The sequence below is a fragment of the Micromys minutus genome (assembly GCF_963924665.1).
Source record: "Micromys minutus genome assembly, chromosome: 10".
NCBI lineage: Eukaryota > Metazoa > Chordata > Mammalia > Rodentia > Muridae > Micromys > Micromys minutus.
The window spans coordinates 23,617,637-23,628,314 of NC_137979.1; the positions used below are offsets into that span (position 1 = coordinate 23,617,637).

The window sequence follows — 10,678 nt, forward strand, 5'->3', positions numbered from 1 at the left end:
TGTACCGTGACCGGCTTTGCAGTCATTGTCTATGAAGCCAGGTTGGGGATCAGACCTGGTTAGGCGTCTAAATGTTTGAAGGAAACTGGCGCCAAAAAGAAACTCCAGCAGACCAAAAAAGACTAGGGAGTTATGGCCGTCCGAGGCTCCCGTAGCACCGCACCGCTGCGGCGGCACCGCCCACCCGGAAACTTGACCACGCCTTACTTGGGCCCCGCCTTGAGGCGGCAGGACCCTAGGGCCACTCCTGCGTTCCTCTCTGGACAGTAGTACTCATGGCCACCTTCAAGGAGGTGAGCGTGCTCGGCTTCGAGGAGTTTGAAAAGGCAGTGAAGGAGCATCAAGGCAAGACCATTTTCGCCTACTTCAGCGGTTCTAAGGATAACGAAGGGAAGAGCTGGTGTCCGGACTGCGTGGATGGTAAGACTGGGACTTGGGGTTGCTTAGCCACATTAGTGGGAAGAAGGCCCCTGCTGAAGTCAGAGAGTGGGATGAAATGAGGATCTTGGTCCTGCAGACCCGAGGAAGCGTCTGAGCTGTAACCTGTCTCTTGTTAGGTCCTTACTGTCTTTACCCAAGGATGACCGTCATTTTTATCATGGATTTAGATCTTGGAACCTGGTTCTTTAAAATCCTCAGTTCCCCAAACGATTAGTGTTTCATAAAAAAGACCAGACTCACCAGTTGACCTTTCTGTTAGCAAATATGCATGCTGATTTTCTGAGTGTGACTTAAAGACAATCAGGACTTAAGTGATTCACGAACCCGGAGGACACCTGACTAACATCCTATCTTACAAAAGGTTAAAGTCTAAGACTGGGGAGAGGGGAGGGCGCGGGCTATCAGTTGATGTTAATTACTTTTTAACTGTCTTTAAAAAGCTGAGCCAGTCATTCGAGAGGGGCTGAAGCATGTTACTGAAGACTGTGTGTTCATCTACTGCCAAGTAGGAGACAAACCTTAGTAAGTGATCAACCATATATACCGTATCTCCAGACATGGACTAGATTATTTAAAAGTTGGGTAGAAAGGACCTCAGATAATTGGTCAGGTTCTGTGCTTTAGGTATTTGTGTTATAGGATAAGCCAAACCATTAGAATTACTGAACCCATATATACCGTTTATATTCAGCCGCCTATCAATGAATTTGATCTAGAATAAGTTCAATCTTAGCCACACTTTAAACTTTGCAGAAAGTGACACCTAAGTTACAGCTCTCAGAATGTTTTAAGGTTTACAAAAGCAATGGTTACTAACTGTTGAATAAAGTGTAATAAACCAAGTAGTATTTTTCATTATCTTTTTCCCTTTGGAACAGCTGGAAAGACCCAAATAATGACTTTAGACAAAAACTGAAAATAACTGCAGTGCCTACCCTGCTTAAGTATGGAACAGTAAGTATCTACCTTTATGTAGTAGCTATAATGTAGTTTAAAACTCAAGTTGCTTTAAAGTCAAGTTTGAAAAGATATTGACCTTTGATTTCCAAAATCACATTGTTGATCAGAGTGCATCAGAAACACACAAGTTGGTGTCCATTCCTCTGCCAATACCAATGAACCATTAATAGTGCAGATGTTAGTGTCTGTGGTGTTAAGCCACTTGTAAGATTCTGTGTACAGAAGAAAGTTGACTCATTTCTGAAATGACCTGTGTCAGTATTTTCTAAATCCAATTTTCAGGTTTAAAAGGGCTCTCCCTTTATTTTAGCCCTGCCCCTAGGATCCTAAATGAAAGAGTTGAGGGAGAGAGATGGCACTGGGCATGCTGTCTCTTGTTTCCAGCTTATGGGGCTTCCTGGTGTGGAAATTTAAGGCCTTTCAAGGCCAAGTGTTTTAATGATTCATCTTGAGACAAGTATCCCAACTATTTAATAAAGCTTGTTACAACTGGCTGATAGTTTCTGGTGGCATAATTTCTGTGTTCAAAAATATTCATAGCAGCAGTGAAAACTTAACTTCTTTTTACAGCCTCAAAAACTTGTGGAGTCTGAGTGCAGTCAAGCCAACCTCGTGGAGATGATCTTCTCTGAAGATTAAGATTTGATGACCTTGCCGGACAGTGGTGGTACACGCCTCTAGTCCCAGCACTCGGGAGGCAGAGGCAGCTGGATCTCTTGAGTTTGAGGACAGCCTGGTCTACAAATTGAGTTTCAGGACAGCCAGGGCTACACAGCAAAATCCTGTCTAGAAAAGCCAAATCAAATCAAAAAAAGCCTGATGATTGCAATTTTGTATTGATTGCCTGGTTTGTTTAAAAGAAGCCACATAATTGCTTTGAATTGATGAGTAAATGAAATTAAAATCAGTGTATGTCTAAACAATAAAGAATTAAAATGCAAACCTCTAGTTAGTTTGTTAACACATGGCTGTGATTTGAGTAAAAGATAAAAAGTAACTTATTAACTTCTAAATCTGCAGTAATAAGTATCTACTTCCTTAAATTCTATGTATTTGCAAAACCTCTTCCTGTCTTTGAAATGGAGAACTTCATTAAACCATTTAGTAAAGACATGGAATTCATGCTTGATTAAGGCAGTTTTGTTTCACAAATGTCTAAAATGTGATTCTTTCAGTATGAAACAGGCAGGTTCTCAGGCAAAGTACTATCTAAATCTCAATTTCTTCAAACAAGAATTTGTCAGGCATAGACACAAACCTGTAATCTTGCTACTTTCGATGCAAAGGCAAGAAGATCACAAATTTAAGGCAAGGGTAGACTACAGAACCAGACCTTGTCATAAATAAAAGGCCCAACTATTGTTCTGCAAGAATGTGGACTGAAGAGGTGGTTCAATTTCCCAGCTCCCACATGACAGCTCATGAGATGTTCATAACTATAGTTCCAAGGGATTGGATACTCTCTTCTGGCCTCTGAGAGAACGAGGAATGCAAGTGGTACATACACATGTAGGCCAAAGACTCATACACATTTAAAAAAAAAGGGGGGGGGGGGCAGGCCTTGTAGCTGAAGCCCAGTCAGTACTCAAGAGACTGAAGTGGAAGAATCAAGTTCCAAGGCAACCAGTGCTACAAAGCAAGAACCTGTTTCAAAACAGAGTGGGAGTTAACAGTTCTTGCTGCCCTTATAGAGGATCCAGGTTTGGTTCCCAGAATCATGTGGTGGTTCACAACCACCTCCAACTGCATTCCAAGAGATCTGATGTCCTCTCTTACTGTCCTTTAGGATGAGATACATGGGGCACATTCACAAAAGCAAGTAACAGTTACATAAACATGTTTGAAATAGATTAAAAGAGAATTCCAAGTGTTTTAAGACAGTGCCTACTTGTGGTACTTATCAAATAAATGCCAACTTTCCCAAACGTGTGAGGCTCACCTTTAAGGACAAGAGTCCATTCAGTCATTAAATGCTGGCCTTTTCCCTGCCACCACCAGGTCAGCTATTTTACAAAACTGGGAGCAATTGAATATATCCTCTCCTGCAGAAAGAAGGAACTTAGAGCTCCCTGACTCCAGTCCCCTCTCATGAAAACAGAAGGGGTATGTGATGACTATTCCTGGTTGTCAACTTGTAGATCTAGAATGAACTACAATCCAGAAATAGCGGTGGCATAGTAGCCGTGAAAAGCTTAGGCTCAGGTGAGGTAATCACAGGAGACTTTAATCTCAGGATACTGAGTCAAGCAGGTCTCTTAGTTCCAAGAGACCCAGCTTGGGACAAAGCAAGTTCCAAATCCAGGTGTAGAACACACCTTAAGTCTGGACCATACCTTTTGCTAGAGGCCTACTTAGAGATGATGGGAGAAGGAAGATTCACTCTTGTGCCAGCTTGCACTTATTTGCCAGCACATCTGTTGGAACCTACTTCAGGATTCTAGCCTATCCAGAAGACCAGCTCACACAAGTAGGCTCATGGGTCTGTACATTCACAGCTGCCCATCGTTGGGTTAGGTGGACTGCAGACTAATGACTAAGTCATTACAATAAGTTTCCTTAATATCTAGAGACATCCTATAAATTCTGTGATTCTGGAGAACCCTAATACATGGTGGATCAACTGATCTCAGTAAGGTCCCTTATGATATGGCCCAGGGTACCTACCATATGTATGTCACCCCCATGTTCTTAAACTGTTCAAAAACACCTAACATTTCCACTCTTACTCGCTTGGTTCTGTTAAATGCAGTTGAAATTTACAAATCCCCAGAGAAAGCAAAGTAGAGCAATCCTGGTTTAATACAAATAATCTATTAATAAAAAGTTAGCCAACCAAAAATAACACCAGTGGTTTTGAGTGCTACAATAAAGGGGCAGAGGAGTCCTTGTCTCTGTGCTGTACAATAGCAATACATTATATACATGTCCGAAGAGCCTGGTCTGTCCCCAGCTTCTCATTTTCCTGCTGTGTTATTCTGCTGCTGCTGCTCTGCCAGGGCTTGCTGAAGACGCATCCGCTTCCTCGAATAGTGCTGCCAGTGTAGAATCTGCTGTTCGTCAATGAATTTCGCACACTGAGCATTCACCAACTCCTTTCGAAAGTGTTCATATTGGAGCAGTTCCAACATATGTAAACACTGAGGGTACCTGGGTTTAAGTTCATAAGTTAATTATCAACATAATTTAAGGCATCCCAAGTTCAGATAATCCCTAAAAATGATCTCAAACCTACCGTTTCTACTACTATAGTACCTTCAGTAATATCACTCCTACCATTTCTTATTTCTGAACATTATGTAAGATATAATGAAGTTATTTCACAACCTCTCTTGAATTTAAACATCTATGGCTGTTACCTCCAAGAGGACATAGATGAACAGAAAAAAAAAAAAAAACAACAACAACAACAACAAATCTACAGACAGGTTAGAGCTACAAGGAGATGTATTTGATCACAGTATAAGGAAGAGCTCCTTCTGGCTATCAATGGAGTAAGCTGCATCTACTAGAGGGACACATGTTCACAGGAAGCCTCCAGCCAGAGTAAAGACAATCATCTTTCAACAGCTCGGCTGGAGAGACGGGATTTGAAGGTGGTTAAGGCTTTCAATCCCCAGTCTGAAAATTTGCTAGCATGTAACACATTATAATTTTCTAATAATAACTTCAAGTCTATCATTTGGATTCCCAAAGGAATCTACAATTGCATCATGAAGAACAAATCTATAGGCAGCCCAGGAAATCAAGTCAGAAAAGTGACTAGGATAAAAAGAAATGTTTGAAATGTTTTCCTCTAATTTTTAAAATAGGGTCTCTCTGTGTGGCCCTGATTGGCCTGAAACATAACCAGGCTGGCCTCAAACTCACAGAGATCTGCCTGACTCTGCTTCTTGAGAGCTGAGATTAAAGAGGCACCAGGCTAAACTTCTGGGGTGTTTTGTTGTGGTTGTTGTCCCCTCCTTTGAGGGGAGCATCTAGACAGGGTTGACCTAGGTAGGGCTGGCTGTCCTGAAAGTGGCTTCTCCAAGCTGGCCTTGAATTCAGAAATACGCCCACCTCTGCCTCCCAAATGTAAGGACTAAAGGTGTGTGCCAGCTTGTTTTTCTTTTTAAGTCAAAGCAGATTTTGAGTTTGATAGTGTCCATGTTTGTTCTTTGACAGTGAGTTAATGTGTACAGTGCTTGAAACAACAAAGGACACTAAGGAAGGGCCATACTTCTAAGACTCCCAGGAAACAATACTTCCTACCTTCGAGGATTATGGGTTGGTAGGCATCAAAAACCCAGAAAGACAGGGGCAGTGCTAAGTGACAGGTTAGACATGACCAAATTACATTAGAACTGTAGTCTATAACCAGTCCACTGGATCTTAGTCTGCATAAATAGATGTGGTGATTTATATTACTAAGAGAGTGAACTGGCTTCCATGTAGACAGTTGTTTGGTTTTGTTCTAAGGCAGTGAGGTAAGACTGGTAGCAGAAATAAATGCAATTCCTGTAATAATCCATCCAAATTAGAGATAAGAGTGTCTTCCATTAACTAAAAGCAGAAAAATTCAAAATACCAATTTCCATTTTGACACCAAGAAATCTGCTAAATATCATCACTTTGTATTTATAATAAAATATACACAGATTTAGGATTTTAAAAATTAAACTTACTTTAGATATTTGGCATATTCTGGTTCTTTCCAGTAAAGCAAGTACTTAAGATAGTTAACAAAAGCTTTGTCTTTGAAGTAACCTCTTTGGGCAAGAACTGAAAGACACAAAGAAACAATCTGTATGTCAACCAACTGCTAGACTACTGATTTGTAATCTCTAAAAGAAAGTAGCTCTTCTTAACATCTCTACCAACAAAACACAAGGAATTAAAAGACACAAGCCCTTGTTTTCTCAGTTAATACTCACAGACCAGCACAAGTAAAACCCCATTCAAATACATCTAAGTAAATAAATACTATTACAAATTGCAGCTCTTCTCAGAAATTATTAAGAGATAGCTACTTAAGTTAATGATATACTTTACTTACAATTAAGATAATTTGGGTTGGCTAAACATTGCACAAATTCCAACTCCAACTGAAACCGAAGTCGATTTCCAGCATCATCTAGGAGAAAAGACAGTTTTTAAAAAAAGAAAGAAATCACCCAAAATAAAAGTCACAACACAAATATTGATTTGTAGAAACAAAAATAAACCACAGGTGAGACAGCTCAGCGGGTAAAAGTGCTTGCAGCAAAGTCTGATGGCCTGAATTCAATTCCTGGAACTGACAGGGTTGCAGAAAGACAACAGACTCCTGCAACTTTTCCTCTGACCTTGGCATGCACCGCCACCCATCCCCATAAACACACACACACACACACACACACACACACACACACACTCATGAATGAACTCAAATATCAACGTGCATTAGAGACTTCCTTAGATATTTAAGATATATATATTCACTACTACATAGTGACCCCTGTTTACAAGACTAAAATAGTAAAACAAAAAATAGTAAAGCAACTCTTTAAAGTTCGTTGAGGAAAAAATACGTAGAATGGAAATTTATCACCTGCAGGCCATTATGGAAGGACTTTTGCAGTAGTATGTAATAGCTGTGCGGTTCCGTGTGTTATAACCACAACTGCCAACAGTAATTACGTTAAGCAAAAGCAAAGTACTACCCAAAAACGAAGCAGGATGCAAAATAATTAAACAATAGAGAGAAGACGGTGATCTGCATTAAAACACACAGGTTACCGACATTTCAGACAAGTTCTCTCGGAAGAAGCTCCAAAGAGCAGACAGTGGAAGGTCTCAGTCTTCCCCACAGCCCCGCCCCGCCCCGCGATCCAGGGTTGGAGTAGGGTTTTGAGCAAAACAGGAGCAAAGATGTTCACCCAGGCGGAGGAGGGTCAACACCGCCTTCTCCTCCGCCGGTCCCAACTCTAAGGATGCCGAGTTGAACCCGAAAGACGGCGCAGGGAAGGAAAAACTGGAGAGGATTTCGGGGCGAAGGACTATTCTCCCGGTGAAGACTCGGGATGCAAGGCACAACGCACCTGTCTCCATAGCGACGGCCGCTGCCATAACAAGCAGAGAGCCTAGAACACTACCAACTCTACCAAGCCGCAGCTTCGATTGGTGAGGGAGAATCCGGAAGCCATGGGCCCTACTTCCGGTCGCGGGGCAGAGTGGGACACGAGGGCGGGGACAACTTCACTTGTGGGAAGAGTGGCCCCGCCCATCTGTGCGGCCTGGGCCGGCTGCGCGCGCAGAAATCAAACGGGGCGTGCCGGAGGACTTCTCTGCTTTCGGATCTCTTTCGATCTTTTGTTAAAACCTACTCTGACGTAATATGCCACCCTGACGTCACCTTTCCCTATGTGACGTAACGCAGAGCATGATCCTTGGGCTTCGTTGTGCCTCCTGACCAAGGTGTACGGGCAGGATGGCCTCGCCCCGTAGGAGCAAGTCCTCTGCTCCGCGAGTGGAAAGCACACGCCACAAGGAAACATCGACTGTCCGCGTGGAGACGTCTTCCCACCGCGAGGAAATGTCATCCCACCGCATGGAGACGTCCTCCCGGCAGGTTCGAACGTCTTCCCGGCAGGTGGAGACCTCCCAGCGCCACCGAGAGGGGCCCTCCCTCACCCCCTCCGCGAAGCATCTCCCTCAGTTCCTCGAGGTGTCCTCCCAGCACGTGGAAACCTCCTCGCAGTGCACGGAAACGTCCTCCCGCCACGTCAGGGCGTCGTCATCCCTGCGGGTGGAGACTACTGTGCACCGAGTAGAGAGCCCAGCCAGGCGAGACAAGCAAGCCACTCGGCAGAGTGCCAGAATGTCTCGATAAAGTGCCATGGTCCTTAGCCAGGACTGAGGAGTTGCCAACCAGCCAGCTTCCAGGAGAGCCAGTATCTTTGCTTTCAAGGAAACAGCCCATAAATCAGTGTCAGAAACAGGCTGTGGTTTCTGGGCGCTGTTAGCACGTATTGACCTTGCAGCACCTTAGACCATCCTGCTATTGACCCAGTGTACTATTAACTTGAAGCCAGCACAGAAGGGTTTCAGATTTGTGGTACTGTATAAACCCAGCTGATGGACAAAGAGATTCTTTGAGTCTCTATATCAGGTAAGTTTTATAGTCTTAGGTCCCTCTAGAATGTGTTGACAACTTGAAATTTGCAAAGAGGGGTCAAACTTGTCATGTTTCTTGACTAGTGGCCTGATCACATATCTGCTTGAAACCTACAGGGCAAGGCATCTTTCATAAATTATTAATTGCCCTTTATTAATATTTCTGTTTCATAATATAAGTTTTCTCGTGTTAAGTTTTACACAGTATTCCATCTACACTTTTAAAAATAGGTCAGGAGGTATTAGGAAAAAACAGGGCAAGTCAATTAATAAAAAATAAATAATAATAATAATAATAATCTTGGAAGGGAAAGTGAAGAAGAAGCCATGACACTTGGTCTGAGGCGTGAGATTGTCAGAGGATGGTTACTGCATGCTAGGTACTAGTCAGAGCATGTGCACTATAGCAGTGGAAAAGACAAGATCTTCCTCAGTGAAGAGGCGTACAACAGAGGGGAAAGTAAGGCAATGTTCAGTTGTACTCCTGTGGGGAAATAGGTGTCTATCTTGTGGTAGAAAGTAAGCAGCTCTTTAGAGAATATTGTCAGGGAAAGCCTTGCTGATTACATTTGACCTGAGATTTGTGTGGGTCAGCGGTGAGCCGTATCAGGATCTAGAGGGCAGTACATTCTAGACAGAAAAAAAATCCTATATTAAAAAAAAAAAAAAAAAAAAAAAAAAGAACTGGAGATGTTTATGGAAGAGAAAGACCATATATGAAAGTGTGGTATAAGGAAGAGAAAAAAAAGAGAGGAATATGCCAGTTCACAGAAAGTCTTGGAAATCACAGGAGAGAGTTTGAATTTTATTCTGAGATCATCAAAAGGATGTGATGCAAGGGACAAAGTGCATGATGCAGCTTACAGTTTAGAACTACCTCTCCATCGCTGTCGCATTGGTACCCGAGTTGGGAATGATTTTGTCTCCAGGAGTATGTGTTTGGGGCAGCATGAAAGTCCTACTGCTAGCCTCAAGTGCCTAGAAGCCAGGGATGCTGCTAACATTCTATGCTCCCCAAGTCAGCATCCTGTCTCCCTGCCAACAAAGAACTGCTGTGATGAGAAAGGCAGAAGTGGGGAAGTTGAGAAACAATGAGGTTTCTAGCAACTTTGCTAGAGGGTGGTCCACTGAGCAAACCCCTCACATCTGCATAGCAGAGTTGTGGAAAGCCCCATAAGTGCATTGAGAGCATCTTCTGGTGAGGAGCAGAGCAAGCGTTGTCAGAGGAAGAGGATGTGTTGCTCTGTGAGGAACACTCTACCCTCTTCAGGAATGTATGTGCTATTTGCCACTAGGACAGAAGGCTGCACCTGACCCTGGTTCAGCAGGACTCCTCGTGACTGAGAACACTTACTACTTCCAGGCTCTTATTTAATCCCAGGGAGTGCACCTCCCAGAATGGGGTGCAGGTCAGAAGAAATGTTCTAGCTGTTATAGACAAGGCTACCCTAATGCCTCTCTGCTTCATAAAACTGCCGCTAACAAAGGATTAGTTAATAACAAAGAATTGTCAGTCTTTTCCAGCCTACTAATTCTTTTTAATGAGGCTAGCTGTGCCTTAAATAAACAAATAAAAAAAGGAACAGAGCAGTTGCTTCTCTTTAACAGTGTTCCTTACTATCTTCTTATTACAAAAGTGGAGTGTGTCCAGTGTAACAGGATCAAAGATTTTAACATTGAATACAGTATCATATTTCCTTTCCTTTTCTAGCCCGGAAATAATGTCAGAAACGTGTTTGTCCATCAAGACTTTTCTCCATTAACAGCTGCCTCTGTTTCCTCTTTTAGTAGGATTTGGAAGACTGGCTGAATGTGACTCTGGAAAAGCAAGACACCTGCTTCTGGATCGCTGATGCTTCAGGAAGGGTGCAGGTTCCCGGTGGATTCCCTGTGGTCCTTGTCTCATAAAAGAGATTTTTACCTAGGTTTCTTTGTCCATATTTCACTTATTCATGTTTCATGGCTGGAATTCAGAGAGAGAGAGAGAAAGAGTCAAAAAATAAAGTTGATGAAACACACATTTGCCATGAATCTAAATTATACATTCCACAGCTTCAGAATGACAATGTGCGTCAAGGAAGGCAATTGTTAACGTGCCCTTTGCACTTTGCAGATGTGTGTCACTGTTAGCCATGGCGTGTGTCTT

The 10,678-nt window shown here is 42.7% G+C and overlaps 3 protein-coding genes across 3 annotated transcripts; 2 read left to right on the top strand and 1 right to left on the bottom strand.

Moving 5' to 3' along the window:
- Window positions 1-214: 214 nt before the first annotated feature.
- On the top strand, window positions 215-2,479 carry TXNDC17 (thioredoxin domain containing 17). Its single transcript, XM_080924517.1, has 4 exons — window positions 215-420; window positions 882-963; window positions 1,320-1,395; window positions 1,972-2,479. The coding sequence occupies exons 1-4, from the start codon at window positions 276-278 to the stop codon at window positions 2,038-2,040; spliced, it is 372 nt and encodes a 123-aa protein (XP_080780643.1). The 5' UTR covers window positions 215-275; the 3' UTR covers window positions 2,041-2,479.
- A 1,711-nt stretch (window positions 2,480-4,190) lies between these two features.
- On the bottom strand, window positions 4,191-7,571 carry MED31 (mediator complex subunit 31). The gene is made up of 4 exons (XM_080922668.1): window positions 7,458-7,571; window positions 6,434-6,511; window positions 6,063-6,159; window positions 4,191-4,548 (listed from the first exon to the last, which is right to left on the bottom strand). Exons 1-4 carry the CDS (start codon window positions 7,483-7,485, stop codon window positions 4,356-4,358), a joined length of 396 nt encoding a protein of 131 aa, XP_080778794.1. The 5' UTR covers window positions 7,486-7,571; the 3' UTR covers window positions 4,191-4,355.
- Window positions 7,572-7,846: 275 nt separating this feature from the next.
- Window positions 7,847-8,248, top strand: LOC308425160 (uncharacterized protein C17orf100 homolog; the record flags this gene model as incomplete). Its single annotated transcript, XM_080922400.1, has 1 exon — window positions 7,847-8,248. The coding sequence occupies one exon, from the start codon at window positions 7,847-7,849 to the stop codon at window positions 8,246-8,248; it is 402 nt and encodes a 133-aa protein (XP_080778526.1).
- Between the last annotated feature and the right edge of the window lie 2,430 nt (window positions 8,249-10,678).

Coding starts and splice junctions, on each gene's coding strand:
- TXNDC17 (XM_080924517.1), top strand. CDS start 276: ATGGCCACCTTCAAGGAGGTGAGCGTGCTCGGCTTCGAGGAGTTTGAA. Junction 421..881: donor GTGTCCGGACTGCGTGGATG/GTAAGACTGGGA, acceptor GTCTTTAAAAAG/CTGAGCCAGTCATTCGAGAG. Junction 964..1,319: donor CAAGTAGGAGACAAACCTTA/GTAAGTGATCAA, acceptor CCTTTGGAACAG/CTGGAAAGACCCAAATAATG.
- MED31 (XM_080922668.1), bottom strand. CDS start 7,485: ATGGCAGCGGCCGTCGCTATGGAGACAG. Junction 6,160..6,433: donor CAACCCAAATTATCTTAATT/GTAAGTAAAGTA, acceptor TGTGTCTTTCAG/TTCTTGCCCAAAGAGGTTAC. Junction 4,549..6,062: donor GAATATGCCAAATATCTAAA/GTAAGTTTAATT, acceptor ACTTAAACCCAG/GTACCCTCAGTGTTTACATA.